Below are 18578 nucleotides of genomic sequence, written 5' to 3' on the forward strand. Positions count from 1 at the left end.
AAATTGTGGCTGCATGTGCAGTACTGCACAATCTTGCTTACCAGCATGGCATCCTGTCCGAGGTGTGGATGCCAGAGGGAATGAAGTCCAGGCACAAATCGTTACCAATTACTTTTCCTGTAAGTACCTACAATCTTTAATCCCATAAACAAGAAATACCAAACAACTCCTCTAAAAAAATGTTTTTATCTACAGGGAAATTAGTTTCCCACTTACAAAAGAAATGCTCCTTTCTTTCATTTGTCACAGCAGTAGTGAGTGGCAACTAAGGCTGATGTTGATTTGAGCAGGTGATTCCCCCACCCCCAACACAAATAGCAAAAAGACAAATAACTATTTACAAAGAACATATGCCTAATGTGTATTAATATTCTTTCTTAATACATCATTTGGCAATTTAACCAAAAAAAAAAATTTTAGTGGCACATTTATTTCCTTTTACACAGCTGTCCAGTGGGAGCTGCAGGAGTGGTAGCTGAACTCTCACCACTAACGCTGACTAACTCTCAACAATGCCACTTTTTCTTGTTGGACTTTTAAATGCTCCTGCGTGCAGGCTTAACATAGCGGCCTCGCACGCAGCTTGTCGTGCTTGACTTTCATTGTAGGCATTAGTGACCACACAAAAGTCCACATGTAAAGTGTCCATCTTCATTAAAGATTTGTGGTGCCGAATTAGGGATCTGTGGAACCTATCTTTCTCAGGTTCCACTGTTTGGGGGGGCACATCAGCTGTGCTGGTTTTGCCCATTTTGAAAAAACTATTTGTGGACATTGATTCATTCCAAATGAGCAAAAAAGGTCAAGTCGAAAAGATTGACTGTCCAAAAGTACAAGATGAACTGACTGCACCTAACCCAGCAAGACACACTTGTCCAATAACACACCTATCCTATTAGCAAAGCACTGCACTTCTGTAATTGAAACACCAGCAATATACACGGACACAATTCACTCTTATGCCATTGCACAAGCCTAACACAAAACACATGTCCTACAAAATTTGGTAACAACAATATCTGGAATCGGAGCAGATGACGATTGTCTGTGTCTGCTTGTGCCAGGTGGTGGTAAGGATGACTCTGTTTTAGAAAACATTGTATTCCATTAATATTAAGCTTCTCTGCAAGAGAATAAAAGACGTCGGCCACACCACTCACTCTCTCTCCATGGATAAAAGGTAGGAGCTGCTCCTCATACCTCGTGAAGAACACTTTTTTTGAAGGGCAACCTCCAGTTCCAGACCTAAATAAAATATATGAATGCTTTTATTGTGTTGCCTACAATAAGCAAGCCATAACAACGCATTCACTTGTTGTTACTCATTTTTGCCCCAATCAATTCCCTTTACTTTCAAGTGTAACAATACTAAGGCATGCTCTGACACAAACCCTACTAAAATGTTGCAAGTTACTGCTAAGTGGCCTCGCTAACTACCACAACTCTCCCTTATACTCTGTAAAAGGAGAGTACAGGGCATTAACTATTTTGGGAAATATTTATTAAATGACCCCCTTATTTACTGTCCTAATTTGTTGTTCTACTCCACAGCTTTGAGGACATAAGTTGCGCATATAATAATAGGCATGCCATACATACAATACATACAAGTAAAGAAAGCAAAAAGGAAGGAAAGACAGTAAGCCAAAAGGAAAAGTAAACTAAGGAGAAAAGCAGATGAGCAAGTGTTAAATAGAAAGATGAATGTAAGATATTTACCTGTATCTGGAGTCTTCCACCAGTCTTTTCTTCAGGACCCTTTTTATGTCCTAATACCGCTTTTTGCTGTGTTGGACACTCCGCAGACACACCCCAACACTGTTGACATGGTCCGTGATGTCCTTCCATGCCCTGTTTTTGTGAGCTGTTGGTGCCTTGGCGGCATATTTGCCAATGATTCTGTCAAACACCGGCACAATTTTCTCCACAAGAGCCTCATTTTCAAATTCTGAAAATTTGATGTTTTGGAGCCTGCTCTCCTGTTTTTTTTCCTGCACCTTTTTGGTGATGGGGGGGGGGGGAAAGCCCCTCACTTTCCTCTCCACTGACTTCCTCTGGATGGTATTCTTTATCAGTGCCCTCCATCTCAGACACATCTGGGCTGCTGATGAAGCCAGGCCTCTCTCTGTCATTGTCACTGCTGGAGCCGTGTGACAGGGCAGAATTGGAAATACTTGCAGATGTGGGTTGGTCAAGTGTCCCTTCCTCTGCAGCTTTGGTGGTGTGGGTTCTGACATAGAACCTGCTTGGTTCCTGTAGGCTTTTGATTTTTGGCCTCTGCTGATGTTGCTCAGTGTGCCTGTGCCTCCTGTGAGATTCTTTAGGCCCCAGCCTACCTTGGTGTTTTGCCACCCTTTTCAGCCTGCCACTGCTGGCTTCAGCATCGCTATCATCCCTCCTTTACATCGCTTTTTTCGCCTTGGGTTGCGCACCTGCACCTTGCGCGCTCTCCATCGCTTCACTCACAGCGCAACAGCACAAAATGGTGTTAGTCATGTGGTATATGACACATTCCGATTGCGTGCAGAATTTTGCATGTTAATACTGCGTGTGTAAATTACCACGTGTGCGTCCATTATACTGCACAAAAAATACCGCCGTGAGTTAATAACAGTCCTTTTAGTAAATTGCTTGGGAAACTCGCCTCAAAAAAGCTGCTCCTGGTAACTTTAAGAGCTGAATTTAAAGGAACAGTAACTCCAAAAAATAAAAGAGCTTTAAAGTAATAAAAATATAATGCACTGGTAAAACTAGTGTGTTTGCTACAGTAACACTACTATAATTTATAAAATAAGCTGCTGTGTAGCCACGGGGGCAGCCATTCAAGCTGGAAAAAAGGAGAAAAGGCACAGGTTACATTGCAGATAACAGATAAGCTCTGTAGAGTACAATAGTGTTTTATCTGTTATCTGCTATGTGCCTGTGCCTTTTCTCCTTTGAATGGCTGCCTCCATGGCTACATAGCAGCTTATTTATATAAATTATGGTAGACTTTCTGAAGTAAACACACAACTTTTACCAGTGCAGGGCAGCAGCACATTACATTTTAGTTACTTTTATACACTTTCATTTTTTGGTGTTACTGTTCCTTTAAATGGAAAACTTGCCACTTCAAGTGCTGAGAGTGCAACTGTACTCTATGCACTAGCAATGTGGCCGCCCTCAGGTGCTAGAAAAGTAAGCGCTGGAAGGGGAGTAGTACCGCAGGAGCTGCCTTATTGCTACTCATGGCATAAAATCGCCCCTGATTGCAAAATAACATATAAGTAAAATATCAGTTGAGAAGTGGTACAGATAGAAAATCCTCCATTGCTAGGGACCATTTAGCTATCAACTCATTCCCAACTGGATATAGTAAAACAATAAAATAAGAGTGTTGGGTTTTCAATAAATACATTTATTTGTTAATATATATACTAAAAATAAATAAATATACTTATTTATATGAATTACAATTTAAAGGAGAGGAAAAGTTAAATGTAAGGCACCCCCCAACGATTGTAATCACTTACATGATACCCCAGGTGGTGCTCCTATTTGCATAAAACTGGACCAGGCCAGGGTGCATACAGTCGAGTAATCATCTTTCTTCTTTCTCTCCAAGCCCATGCATGCGCAGTATAGTGAAAAAGACTTTTTTTGTCAACATTCGCTTTTTACTCCATTGTGCATGCAGAGTCTGCAGTAAGAAAGAAGAGGATTGTTTGTCTACATGTGCCCTGGGTCGGTTCAGTTATCTGCTAACAGGAGCACCTAGGGTATCAGGCAAGTGAATGCAATTAGTGGGGGTGCCTAACATATTGACACCCCCCAATGGTTTGACCTTTCCTACTTCTTTAAATAAGTGGCCAGCCAGCCTAATTAGTTAAAGACAAAATTGTTGTATAGATCATCTAATCATACAAACACATCAATAATTTGCTTGCTCACACAACTGCCCTTGAAACAGAATAGTCTCATGGGATAACGGCAACAAAAAAAATATATTCATCATCCCGTCATCTGTTTCCCTTAAACCTCTATTTCACTTTCTGCTTTGCCACAGGTAAGGTTTGTCACTTCTGTACTCAACTCTTTCATATCTAACATAAACATTCATTCCACCTTCTGCTGAATGCCTGAAGTAAATCTAGAGCAACTGGACTTGCTGAGTAATCCTTGAAGACAATTCACTACTCCAATCACAATGGCACATTGTAACTCTTCAGAGAGGTGACACATGAAACTCGGAGGTATGAATGCTGTGGGGTTTCTGTGAGGTTTCAGGTGTCACCTCCCTGAAGAGTTACAATGTGGAAGAGTTCATATGCCAATAACCTGCTTGGATGAGCAGTGAAACGTCTTCAGTGATTACTCAGCAAGTCGGGTTGATTTACTTATATTGGATATAACATGACCTGGATGAATGAACATCTTCATAGTCATAACATAGCTGTTCTTTACATGCATACTACTTCTTATTTCTCCTTACTATTATTTTTTTTTAAAAAGATGTTATTATATTTCTTTGCATCTTTAGTGGCCGAACAGAATATCAGGCAACTCATGCAGGAAGATTACGAAGAACTAGCACGTTTGAAAGGAGACCAAGCAAGAGATACCCGTCACGAAGGCAGTCCACATTCAAGGGTATTTGCTAGCAAAAATATTATTTTAATAGCATCTTAACCACAAATGCCATTTTAACAAAATATACAGGTATTCAGTATATTACAAGACTGTAATATACTGAAAGATCCATGTAATAAATGTGAAGATTATTTACAATTTGCTATTTTTTATTTTTAACTACCCCTTAAAATTAGTAGTTGTTTATACCATGATTTTTTAGATTGAATAACAATAACAGAGACAAAGTTTATCAAATGTTGGGAACTCATTGAATGGCATATTTGTCTTAATTATGTTAGTCGTTTAAATTTGCACGCATAATCAAAGCATAAAAATTTATAAAAGGCATTTTATAGTAAAATATAGGAGGAATAAGGAGGCAGCGTAAGCTATAATCGTGATAGGAAGCATAACAAAAGTGGTATACCTTTTAGTGGCCAACTAGGATGATCACAACAAGCTTTTAAGCATTTCAGTTCCTCTTTCAAAGCTGATTACAAAGAAGCTATGTTGGCTCTGACATATATAAAGCATTCTGTTGTGAGAAAAATTGTGAGAAACAAAAGGAGCTTTTTGTTAAATTCCATAATTTCCCATTTTCACCAAGATATGCAGGGCTTGTATCTTGTAATATAATCCCTGTCAAGTTATAATTTTGAAAAGATTGAGTATGCCAGTGTAACTTATAGATAGGCCTCCCCAATTTTTTAAGTCTTGTAAAATTTTCTCTACGGCATCTGATATGTTTAGTGTGTATAAATTGTCTATGTCTGCTGGGATTTTCACTCCCAAATATTTGAGGTGGGCAGTAGGCTGCTGAAACATAGAGGCTGCCTTCATAGTACTACTAACAGGCTGGTGGCTGGTTGAATCAACTTGCTTTTCAATTCAACAAAAAAGGGATAAGTATTCTTTATTAACTTTTATCAAAATCATTGTGTTTTTTAACTGTTGGGTTTAATTTTTTTTCAAAAGAAATTGTAACTCAGGAGTTAGTGGGGGCTCTGTAAGTGGAGTTATAAACTCAGGAGTTAGTGGGGGCTCTGTAAGTGGAGTTATAAAACCAGGAGTTACAAACTAAGGGAGTTTAAAACAAGGTACTAAGTTTGCATTTTTTCCAAGTCTTTTCACCTATTTCTGTTTAACTGTTCCTGTAACTGGGAGAATGAGTGGCAGCAACATTGAAGGTATGACACAGTGCACAGCCTGCCACATGTATGCAGTTGTGGAACAACAGTTCCAAAGTGCACACCTCTGTTGTGGATGGGAGCGAATTGCCACTTTAGAGGCTTGCGTTAGAGCACTAGAGGAACAAGTTGCAACACTGCGTTCAATCGACAATCTTGAGAGATTGCTAACTGAACAAGAGCTAGCGGGGTCAGATAGTATGGGGGGGGGGAGCAACGAAAGGATGATAGTGCAGTAAGCTGGGTGACCGTTAGAAAATCTAGTGTGGGGAAAAGGAAAAGGGAGGCTGCTCCAGGGTTTGCGCATCCCAACAGATTTGCCAGATTGTGTGAAGAAGATGGGAGTGTGAACTCTGGACTGGCGGTTCTAGATGAGGCTGATCTCTCTAACAGCTGGGAGACCAGTTTCTCTAGTAGTGGTGGGGAGGAGAGCAGAGCTAGGCCTAAACAGATGGTGGTTATAGGGGATTCAATCATTAGGAAAGTGGACAGGGTAATCTGTCAAGCGGATCGCTTCAACCGGACAGTTTGCTGTCTTCCTGGTGCCAGGGTTCGGCATGTGGTTGATCGGGTTGACACATTATTGGGAGGGGCTGGGCATGACCCGGCTGTCTTGGTACATATCGGTACGAACGACAAAATGAACAGTAGGTGGGGGACCTTAAAGAGTGAGTTCAGGGATCTAGGCTCTAAGATTAAGCAAAGGTCCTCCAATGTCATTTTTTCAGAAATTTTGCTGCTGCCACGTGCAAGTTTAGGGAGACAGTGGGAGCTACATGCGTAGCTAAAGTCTTGGTGTAGGAAGGAAGGGTTTGGGTTCCTAGAGCACTGGGCTGACTTTTCCTTGGGGTACAATCTATACAGCCGTGATGGATTGCACCTCAATGGAAGGGGGTCTGCTGTGCTAGGGGAGAGAATGGTTAAGAGGTTGGAGGAGTGTTTAAACTAGACAAGGGGGGGGGTGAGCTAGAGTTCTATAGGAATGTTAGTGTAGACGGGGCAGGGGGACTAGCAAAGGGTTGTGGGGGAGGAGTGAGGGGGGCATATAGTTTATCAGATAAGGAGCTTCTGTTACAAGGAAAACAGTCTAATATTTGCTTTGGCTCTAACTCTCTGTTAGCTAATGTAAACATCAGAGGGAGAAGTAGTAATCTCCGCTGCATGCTGGCTAATGCGCGAAGCTTGTCGGGTAAATTAGGGGAGCTGCAAGCTATTGCATGTATTGAAAATGATGATTTAATTGGTATCACTGAGACCTGGTGGGATGATAAATGCGACTGGGCTGTGAATTTAATTTGTTATACACTTTTTAGGAGGGACAGAGAGATTAAAAACGGTGGAGGGGTTTGTCTTTATGTAAAGTCAGATTTAAAGCCATGTAATATAGACATTACCAATGAAAACGTTGAATCTCTTTGGGTAGAAATTTCAGTAGGGCCTGAAGGTCACAAAGAAAATGGTCATTGGTGTATGCTATAAACCACCCCGTATAGATGAGGGGGATGAGGCCCAGCTATTGTTGCAAATGGAGGAGACTTCAAAACTGGATCTAGTTGTTATTATGGGGGACTTTAATTATCCGGACATTGACTGGAGTAATGGGGTGGCTAAGTCAGAAAAAGCTAGTAGGTTTGTAAATATGTTAAATGACAACTTTTTATTTCAGGCGGTTCAAGAACCTACTAGGAATGACTCTATTTTGGACCTGGTAATATCTAATAATAATGAACTCATCTCTAACATTTGTGTGGGTGAGCATTTGGGGAACAGTAATCACAACATGGTCTCCTTTGAGATAATGCTGCAGAGACAGCTCTATAAGGGAGTAACTAAAACGCTCAATTTTAGACGTGCAGACTTTGCCAGCATAAGGGCATCTCTGCAATGTGTCAACTGGGAAAGGCTTTTCATGGGGTTAGACACAGAAGGAAAATGGAACATCTTTAAAACATTGCTTTGCAGGTATACACAACAGTATATTCCCCTTGTAAGCAAGGAGAGGCATCGCAAAGCAAAACCTTTATGGCTGAATAAAAGTGTTAGTGTCGAGGTTGGTAAGAAAAAACGTGCTTTTAAAGCATTTAAGTTAGCTGGGACAGCAGAAACTTTCATCAGGTACAAAGAAGCAAATAAAGCATGCAAAAAAGCTATCAGGCAAGCTAAAATAGAGATGGAAAGGGATATTGCAGCTAGGAGTAAAAAGAATCCAACATTTTTTTTAATTATGTGAATAGTAAACAAATGAAGCAAGAAGGGGTGGGAACCTTATTATCACGGGGGGTAAGTTGGTTGATGAGAACGGGGAAAAAGCAGAAATTTTGAACTCTTATTTTTCATCTGTCTATACATCTGAGGAGCCAGCTAATGAAGGCTTCCCTTTTAATATGCCCAGTTCTAGTAATTTAGCTACTGACGCATGGGTCACTCGGGAGGAAATTCAAAAGAGACTTGAACATGTAAAGGTAAACAAAGGTCCAGGACCGGATGGGATTCATCCCAGGGTATTAAATGAGGTGAGCGCTGTGATTGCCAAACCTCTTCACTTAATTTTTCAGGATTCGTTGAGGTCTGGCATGGTGCCGAGAGATTGGCGGATTGCTAATGTGGTGCCGTTATTTAAAAAGGGATCCCATTCTCAGCCTGAAAACTATAGGCCTGTTAGTCTGACATCAGTAGTAGGAAAACTTGTGGAAGGGGTAATAAGGGATAGGGTACCTGAATACATTGCAGTTCACAATACTATTAGTTTGTGCCAGTATGGTTTTATGCATAACAGATCTTGCCAGACTAATTTAGTTGCCTTTTATGAGGAGGTGAGTAGGAACCTCGATGCTGGAATGGCAGTTGATGTCATCTACTTGGACTTTGCTAAAGCGTTTGATACAGTACCTCACAGAAGGTTAATGATCAAATTAAGGAATATTGGCCTAGAACATAATATTTGTAATTGGATAGAGAACTGGCTGAAGGATAGATTACAAAGAGTGGTGGTAAATGGAACATTTTCTAATTGGACCAGTGTGGTTAGTGGAGTACCGCAGGGGTCAGTCCTTGGTCCTTTGCTTTTTAACTTGTTTATTAATGACCTGGAGGTAGGCATAGACAGTACTGTTTCTAGTTTTGCTGATGACACAAAATTATGCAAAACTATAAGTTCCATGCAGGATGTTGCCGCTTTGCAGAGCGATTTGACAAAATTGGAAAACTGGGCAGCAAACTGGAAAATGAGGTTCAATGTTGAAGTGCAATTTATGCATTTTGGTAGAAATAATATAAACGCAAACTATCTACTGAATGGTAGTGTGTTGGGGGTTTCCTTAATGGAGAAGGATCTAGGGGTTTTTGTTGATAACAAGTTGTCTAATTCCAGGCAGTGTCATTCTGTGGCTACTAAAGCAAATAAAAAAGGGCATTGACTCAAGGGATGAAAACATAATTTTGCCTCTTTATACATAGTTACATAGTTACATAGTTACATAGTTACATAGTTACATAGGGTTGAAAAAAGACCAGTGTCCATCAAGTTCAACCCATCCAAGTAAACCCAGCACACCCAACCCACACCTACCAATCTATACACTCACATACATAAACTATAAATACAACCACTAGTACTAACTGTAGATATTAGTATCACAATAGCCTTGGATATTCTGATTGATCAAGAACTCATACGTCCCTGGTAAGGCCTCACCTTGAGTATGCAGTGCAGTTTTGGGCTCCAGTCCTTAAGAGGGATATTAATGAGCTGGAGAGAGTGCAGAGACGTGCAACTAAACTGGTTATGGGGATGGAAGATTTAAACTATGAGGTTAGACTGTCGACGTTGGGGTTGTTTTCTCTGGAAAAGAGGCGCTTGCGAGGGGACATGATTACTCTGTACAAGTACATTAGAGGGGATTATAAGCAGATGGGGGGATGTTCTTTTTTCTCATAAAAACAAAATCAAAATAGATCACATCTACTGCACCCCACTGTCCAGCTTCTTCATAAAAAGAACTTAAATTGGTCTGACATGGTCCTTCATAAAGCCATGCTGATTACTGTTCATAATGGCATTCTCCAGTACATAAAGTAATTTTGTATGTGATCCCTTAACAAGCTTTCAACTAACTTGCCCACCACAGATGTCAAACTTACAGGCCTATATTTGCCAGGCTGAGATCTTACTCCCTTTTTAAATATAGTAATGACATTAGCCTTCTTACAATCCCTAGGTACCATACCAGATGAAAGCGAGCCTGAGAATATCAGAAACAGAGGCCACTGTAAAACTGACTCTAGCTCTCTCAGTACCCGAGGGTATATTCCATCTGGCCCAGGTGCCTTGTTCACATTAATCTTGTGTAAACCTTTAAGCACCATATCCTGTGTCAACCACTGTGTAGTTGGAGCTGAGGCAACAGTGCACCTATTGGGTGGGACCTGGCACTCTGGCTCCTCTACTGTATACACAGAAGAAAAGAACTGGTTAAGCACATCTGCCTTTTCTATATCCGCTGTTACCATATTGTTACTATAAATCAATGGGCCATACCCTCAACCTGTATTTTTTTACAATTAATATACTTAAAAAAACTTTTTGGGGCTAGTTTTGGCCTCTGTTTCAATGCACTCCTCATTTTCTAACTTTGCCTTCCAAACTGCTGTTTTACAATACTTGTTATAGTGTTTATATTCATTAAACACATCTGCTGTTCCCTCTGACTTATATTTCTTAAAAGCTTTCCTTTTTCCCTATTAACTTCTTTACCTCACAATTAAGTCACATAGGGTGATTCTTAACACTTCTACATTGTATTATTAATGGAATAAATTGAGAACAGTAATGATTTAATATCATTTTAAATGACAACCATTTCTGCTCTGTGGTTTTAGCAGAAAATTTGTTTTTCTAAAATTCAGGGACTTGGTTACTGCAGCGTATATTTATTTACTGCACCAAACATCAAATGAAATAACATTACCCAGGGGTTCAACCACTTGCACATTTGCTATACGTTCTGGGTCATTAGAGATCACTAGATCCATTATAGCATGGTTCCTGGTTGGCTCCTCAACAAACTGTGACATAAAGTTGTCATGCAAGAAGTTTATAAACTTGTTCCCATTTACTGTCCTGACTGTATATCCTGACTACCTAACAAACTCTTATTACTGGCTATCTTGCTTTGACATTATCTTAATCTTTGATTAAAGGTTCAAGGTTTTCTCCATTTTTAGTAACCCATATCAGCCACTCGGCAGGCAGTACTTGGCAGTACTTACTGTTGTGCTGCAAACATCTGGATTTTGGGGCTTACTAGACTTGTAGGAAACTTTGCTCCTTATTTTCCAATACACTTCTGGTTGCAACTTGTAGTTGCATTCACATATTGCAGTTCTGCTGAGCGCCATATACTTTACATAGAGCCCAGTATTTACAGTACTGGTTTTAGGGATATTGAGGAATATTGTAGTATGCAAGGCTGTAGCCTGAAACATCAAGACCAGATCTTACTAAAAAGGGCCATAGACTCAGATGTAAAAAAATGTTATTAATATTTGCTGCATGTTAAAATTAATATTATTTTATTTTTTAGCAGCTAATAATCTTATGAAGGCACCACAGTTCTGGTAAGTAAAATGGGCCGCTCTGTTTCATGTTAACAAATTCATTCTCTTCCAGTGAAAGCATCAAATGCAGTGTAGAAAGGCTTTGCATTTTTAATTTTTTGCTGCCAGATGCATATCTCATAGAAAATTAACATGATATAAAGAATTAAAAATAAACATCTCTATTTACCTTAACTCTTTAATGAATTTCCCAGAGCAACACTCATGATAAGAAATTGAAAAATATGAAATATGTTGGCAATTTTTCAGTTTGAGTGTTCAGTTTGAGTGGCAGCACAAGGGCTTTAGGGGAAATGGCAGAAAAAAAACATATTATGATAATTCCTAGCAGATTGCTTAGATAGAGACTGTCAGGTCTGTGTAACTGTTCTAAAAAAATCAGAACAAATAAAAATCCCTCTCTCTGGGAATCTCTCTTACACGGAAAACAGCTCTCCTCAGATGGATTTGATTTGAGTCATATGTCCTCAGATTATACTAGTCTACTATGGATCCTGGTTTAGCATTAAGACTGTCATTCCACTATCAAACGGTGAACTCATAGCTAACCGTAGTATTTGATTTATGGCTATTAGCCTTAAAAGATCAGCTCGGTGGTTGTTTAAACTGTTTGAGACGAGCTTCTTTGGTACTGTACCAAGAAATTTACATATTGCACTATATGCATTATCTGTAAAACAGAGAAAAAATGTTATACATTTTTTTAATGCAGAAAGTGCTCAATAAAAATTAGAAGAAAAAAACTGATAAATGAAAGAGTTCTGCTATAGTCTATAAATAATTCAGTTGTATTTTTGTCTTTTCTCTGGATTTATTTTTGTGGATAATTAAAATGAATTAGCAGTCTACTATGTGGGTCAGATGCCCAAATATAGAAAATAAATGGGGCATTCTGTAGGTTTGAATTTTCTATAAAATAATTGTTTGTCACATTAGGTTTTGGTGATAATGCTGAAAGTTCTGATCTTGCATGAACAGCAGAATTCTGGCATTCATATCTTAAACAGTATTAGCAGCTCATAACTGACTAATATGTGAGCAGACTGCACCAGCAGTTAATTGCATTGTTTATGAGTTGGGTGGTGGGCAGTAATGCCAACAATGCTTCTGGCATAGATTGAAGTCATGGGAGAAAAGTGCAAACTTAACTGGTTGTACATGTGTGACACTGTACCAAATCACTCTTGTGAAAGAAAAAAGAAACCATCTTGTTTTTTTAACTTCATCTTGTTCATATCATTTAAAAAAGATGAGTTTTGCTGAGTTCGCCTGACAGAGGGCCTCAAGGCCCCTCCACCCATTTGATCCTTGTGACAAGGGGTCTCTGGGCGTGTTGGCCTCTTTGCCTGTTCTGCTTTTAGAGATAACAGAGCTAACTACTGAGGAGGATCAGGGAGGAGGAATCAGTTCTTGGTTAACCATCCCGCCTCCTACAGGGAGCAAGCATTAACCCATTTGTCCCTGTGTTGTTGTGACAGGACCCCCGAGAAAAGGATTTACAGGTGAATATTAAAAATCCCCTCTTTTCACATAGTAATGCATTGACTGTCATGTGTAGACGCAGGAAGAATACACTCCATCCAACTTTATCTGGTCCGACTACATTACAGCCTATGGAAAATCGTGTGCTGTTGCATGGTGTAGCATGCTGTTGCATGGAAGATCAGATTAAATCTACCCACAAAATGTAATGGAAAAACACTTGTTGAGTTTAGTCCTTAAAGGACATGTCAACCCCCCAACCAAAAATGTTAGCAGAGAAAAGCCTCACAGCACTTTTAAAGTACCTGCCACTCCTGTCCCTCAGAAGCAAACACTGAAGCTGCAGCAATCCCTTGGAGTTTCTCTCACTGCAGAGCTGGATAACTCCCTCTCCCCCCTCCCTTCAGAATCTCCTTGTCTGCCTGGCGTGGTGCACATGCCCAGTTCCAAGCCGTTTAATGAGCATGCTCACTTGAGATGAATCTCTTCTCTACACAGCAGACGATTGAACTCTTTAACCACGCCCACAGTCAATCCTCCAATGAGCCGATCGCATAGTCAGTTGCTATACTAACTCTGCCTTTGTAAACAAGAGCTCTCTGCTCCCCCTCTTGGAACACGTTCTTCTGACTGCAGGCAGGAAAGTTTAACCTTTGCACCGCTGAATCTGATTTGCAGGTATTTTATAAGTGAGTCTTGCAAGCTTAAACAGTGTTTTCTGAAATACTTAAGAAATGTACACTTCATTCCTGTTTAATAATATTGTTGTTTAATGCCCTAACAGTTTCATTTTAAGGAAAAAGCTTTGTACAGCTTTGTTTAGAAAAGCAGAAGATTGAAAAAAAAAATCCTTGTAGAGGTCAAGCGTGCGCTCTCGATGATGTCACCCGGCAAAATGGCCGCCGGGTGACACGCAAAACAGAGCAGAAAAGAATGCGGTTGTGCAGGCTGTAGGAGGAGATTGAGGGAGCGGCACTTATGTGGTTTAAGTGGGGGTAAGGCGCCCTATCCATTAGAAGTGAAATTAAAATTAGGGTTGACATCTCCTTTAAGAAAAAAATAGATCATCTTATTTTTATTATTTTGACAAATACAATATGAAAAAAGTAAAGCCTTCTATTTCTGTTCTGATTTACAGTGCTAAGAATAATTCGGATGTACAGAATTATCAGGTAAATAGCGAATTGTTATTTTGTGTACCATTATGCAGCTGGAATATTTTATTATGATTTAAATTTTATGTGTGTGTTTGTCAAACGTAGTTAATTTACAAGAAGTGTAGTAGCAATTGTACAGCTTAAGTTCAAGGAAGCTGTCAATAAGAAAAATGACTTTAGTAATGTTATTTTATCATACTAGCCTTCTTATTCCAGCTGTCTAAATGATTACAACCTATGCTAGCAATATTAACAACGCTGTGAAGGTTAAAATTGCTAGGTGTGTTACCCAGGCTAGTGCTCCTGTCAGAAAAACACTACAGGGCCTGTGAAAAAGTGCCAGTGTCAAGCAGACATTGCTTAAATTTCCACGATAGACATCTTGGGCTTGGGACAGCATGTAAAGTAAAAAACCCTCAAACTCAAACAAATTGTTCTGTGGACCCCTTGAATTTTTTGGGCTAAGGGTGGAGTCATGATTCTGCATCAATAAGTTTCTGGCCACTGGCATGAAAGTTAATAATAAAAATATTTTATCCAGTCCCATCCCAATATGAGTGTATAGATAAGTCTGTATAGGTTTGTGTGTACTAGGCTCACTTAGAAGGGTTGAACTTGATGGACTCTGGTCTTTCTTTTTAACCCTGTGTAACTGTGCATCCATCTATTTATCTGGGCATTTGGATAGTAAATAGTCTCATGCATGTGAAAATTGTTCCACTATATTTAGGTCTCATAAATATCTTATTATTTAATTGTCTTGATTTTCTAGCAACAATACCTTCCAAGTATACAACAAAATCAGCAACACTGGCACCCTCATATGTCTACTAATATAAGGTTGGTCATTTTTTCTTCTTATTTCTTGACTTGTGTTTAATCAGTTGTTTAGCTCCAAGTCAAATTCTGTAAATGAGTTCAGAATATGGTAACCTACTAGGTTTCTTAATATGTTGATACCAATGTCCAATGTTACTCTCTGCAAATGTATCTTATGAAATTGCAATCAGCTGGCCTAAACAATCTTTGATCTTTATATCTGTGCCTCTGTGTCTAACATTGTTTTTGCATTTTCTGTATATCTATCTAGGCATATACATCAAAGGGCAATGAAAAGTCAATAAAAAAATTGAAAATGTATCCCCTTTATGCTTTTTTTGTGTGTGTGGGTGGGGAGGGGGTGGGAATAGGAAGTAGCTATTTTCTGCATCTAACAGCACATACTATAGGCTGGTATCTGGGAACTCTTTGGGGGACCTATTTATAAAACTTCTTTTATTTAATTTTTTTTTAGGCAAATAAATATACCACATGTCCAAATATCAGACGTTGTAGCATAATTATATGCTGCATAAAAATAAGGCAATTTGAAAGATGACCTATGTCATTATTTATACACTTTTGTTAACACTGGATGAGATATTTTAGGTGGGGAGGTAGATGTAATGTAATATAATGGCAAAAATTTAAAAATTACAGCAGGCAAGTGGTGTAAAAAAAACCCAAAAAACTACTTGGTTCTATTTCATTAACAATTTCAAGAATTACACATACAGCATAAAATCCCACATAAGAAGAAATACACAGCTTTATAAATATCCCATTTATTTTACAACATTTTTTGAGCCTTAGTTTTTTTTTTCATTTTCCTTTTTATCCTTATAACTTATATAACTTATTTCTTCTATTAAAAATAGCCATAGGGGTGCAAGGAGAGGCAAAATTTTTTTTACTTGATATGTCTGTTTTCCTCAAATGAAGGGTACAGGTATTAGTGTGAAGACACACTGAGTTACTAGTAGCAGCTACTTTTTCACAGCTATTAAACTCCAGGAAATACCCTGCCATAGACAATACTGAGAATTGCCTATGCTAAAACACACATAGAGACAATTATCAGTAATGATCAGCAATGTCTATTTTAGTAGCCACGACAAGTAGCTGCTACTGGTAGCTCTTCACCCTTAGAATAGCATAATTTTAGGTACCATAGCTTAAAGGGTATATGTATTAGAATAACACATTAAAGGTCCCCATACAGGGGCCGATTGTAGCTGCCGAAATCGGTCCCTTGGATATCTGGCTTGAATTGGCAAGATATCGATCGGCCAGGATAAAAGATTCAGTCGGATCGGGGACCGCATTGGCTCGTTGATGCGGTCCCTGAACCGACTGCCCCATTGCTGCCAATATAATTCGATCATTTGGCCCCAGGGCCAAATCTAATCTGGGGTAGTACTGTGCTGCTTGCTGTCTCTCATGATAAATATGTATTGAATTGTTATGTAGCTATGTTCTATATTTTAGTGGTTTCCCAGTTAAAACCTGCAGAAACACGTGTGAAATGCAATAATTTGATTTCTAGCAGACCAAAGTATAACTGCAAACTAACCAAACTTCTGCTTCTGCCCTCTGGCAAATCTCTGATTGCTCTTGCAAAGTAGTGCACAGTCTCAGTGTTTGTTTTACACTTTAACATGTAATTAATTGTGACAAGGTTAAACAAATGAGAATATATTAAGCATTACAAGTCTTAACTAATTCTTCACCTGTTCCCAGTTTGCTATTTTCCTATATACCCGCAGTTTGGAGAAGCTATTTTCATTACCAAACAATTTCATGTCACTGCATGCATTACATGCCTAGTATGATTTCAACTTTCCAGCTCTAACTGGTTTTCATTGCTATTTAAAGGGGAATGTTCACCTCGTTACATAGTAAATACTTAAGTCCTTGTGACATAGTAAAGAGTGTTAAAGCTAAGCTAAGCTCTGTTTGCTAATATTTGCCTCTTCAGTTCTATATGCTAAGATTTAAAAGATGAGAAACTTGTAAATCACAGGTCAGTATCTTTTAAAATTATACAGGAACATATTTTAGGCTTCATGACCTAAAAACACTGGCCATTATAATAGGTCATATCATTTTCTTTCATTTGCTAATTTCATTTTCTCATTAGAAACTGTTTATCCATTTTTTTTTTGTTTTGTGCCACTTGTCTCATGTCACTAACTAAAAACTGCAAATGGTGCAGGCCATTTTCTCATGATGACAGGTTGTTTCGGAAAGCTTCCCCCAGTGATGATGTCAGCAATGCACGGTACATCCAAGAGCAGAATCAGAAGAACCTAGGAGTCCCTGAAATTGTGATATATCAAGATAAACTCATGACAACTCTTTAAGATTTGCAAAGCAATACGTGTCTTTGGCAGTCTTGATACCCATTGCATTCCACAAAGTCATCTGTGTGTCCAAGTCTGAACATAACTGTTGTTTAGACCACCTCTTAATGCAAAATTTACTGCCTGACAGTGTCTCCAGTCTTATAAATGCCTATCACATGTTCACTTTTTTTAACATCTAGGTCTTAAAGGAAAAGTAACACTAACATTTTTTAAGTAAAAAATCGAAAAAAATTTAAATAAGGCGATACAGAAGGAAGGAGCAGCATCCACTATGCGAAGATCGATTGATCAAGCCTAGCCTTCTTTCTGTATAGGATGGAGTCAGGCTAGGCTTGATCAATTGATTGTCGCATAGTGGATGCTGCTCCTGCATCGCCATATCGCCTTATTTCAATTGACCGGAAGCCAAGTTTTATCAGGTATTTTCTAATAAAGGATTCAAAATACTAAGTGGTTTGCAGGATAGGGCAATTATTGGGGCAGGGTAGAATAAATTTTAGTGTTACTTTTCCTTTAAACAAAATAGATGTAGTATCAATGACATGATTGTTATTCTTTTAATCCTTAACTATAGGGCTGCAGTTTTAAGGTAATGTTAGGATTAAGGGCAAGGTCACACAAAGTGTATATCCGCTTCTCTCCGCCCAGGCTGAGAGGAGTAGATTTGCTTCCCTATGCTCCTCGGAGCGAAGGTCGGCCTGAAAAACTCAAAAGCGGATGTTTTCCAGGCCGTCCTCCAATTCACTCCGCTCTGTATGCCAACACATGGGCAGTTGCCATAGTCTTAGTCTTCGGCACACAGGAGCATAGGGAAGCGAATCCCCCTTTTCTTCAAACTAGAACAGCGTGGATATGCTTGGCACATATTGCTCACACAAACTAAAACTAACCTATGTTTGGCTGAACATATACATAAAGCTTATCTATTCTCTTGAGGAAAAGGGTTAAAATAAGTGCCTTCTGTATAACAAGGTAATATTTATTTGTATGTTCTGTGCAATGGGGAATAATGAACAAGACCAGTGCAGTTGTGGCAGAGAGCAACTTGTTGCTATTCAGTGATTTCTTTCTATGAAGAGCTGGTCCAATTTTATTTTAACAGATATGATGAGTTTAAAATGTCTTCCAGTGTTTCTACTATGCCACTAACTCACATACATGCATACAAACATATTACACAAACCAATCACAACAAAAGAGAGATATCTAACTGTAAATCTGAACCAAAATAATTTTCATAAATTATACTTTGAACATTTCTTAGAATATTTTCTGTGCTTGTTTTAACATCACCTTTCATGGACCATTTAAATTGTTAGCCCCACAAAGGACAAGGCATA

At 38.9% G+C, this 18578-nt stretch overlaps 1 protein-coding gene across 2 annotated transcripts in view; it reads left to right on the plus strand.

Moving 5' to 3' along the window:
- Positions 1 to 17441, plus strand: part of epb41l4b (erythrocyte membrane protein band 4.1 like 4B) — a 179845-nt gene extending 162404 nt beyond the window's left edge. The window contains exons 12-17 of one of the 2 annotated variants that reach the window (XM_031904419.1): positions 4520 to 4629; positions 11381 to 11414; positions 12893 to 12916; positions 14035 to 14068; positions 14826 to 14893; positions 17088 to 17441. In XM_031904419.1, coding sequence (XP_031760279.1) covers positions 4520 to 4629; positions 11381 to 11414; positions 12893 to 12916; positions 14035 to 14068; positions 14826 to 14893; positions 17088 to 17235 — 418 coding nt within the window. In that variant the 3' untranslated portion in view covers positions 17236 to 17441. The remainder of the gene's footprint in view (positions 1 to 4519; positions 4630 to 11380; positions 11415 to 12892; positions 12917 to 14034; positions 14069 to 14825; positions 14894 to 17087) is intronic. The other variant, XM_018094865.2, reaches the window with a different exon arrangement.
- The last annotated feature ends 1137 nt before the right edge of the window (positions 17442 to 18578 follow it).

The sequence above is a fragment of the Xenopus tropicalis genome, chromosome 6, assembly GCF_000004195.4.
Source record: "Xenopus tropicalis strain Nigerian chromosome 6, UCB_Xtro_10.0, whole genome shotgun sequence".
In the NCBI taxonomy this organism is placed as follows: domain Eukaryota; kingdom Metazoa; phylum Chordata; class Amphibia; order Anura; family Pipidae; genus Xenopus; species Xenopus tropicalis.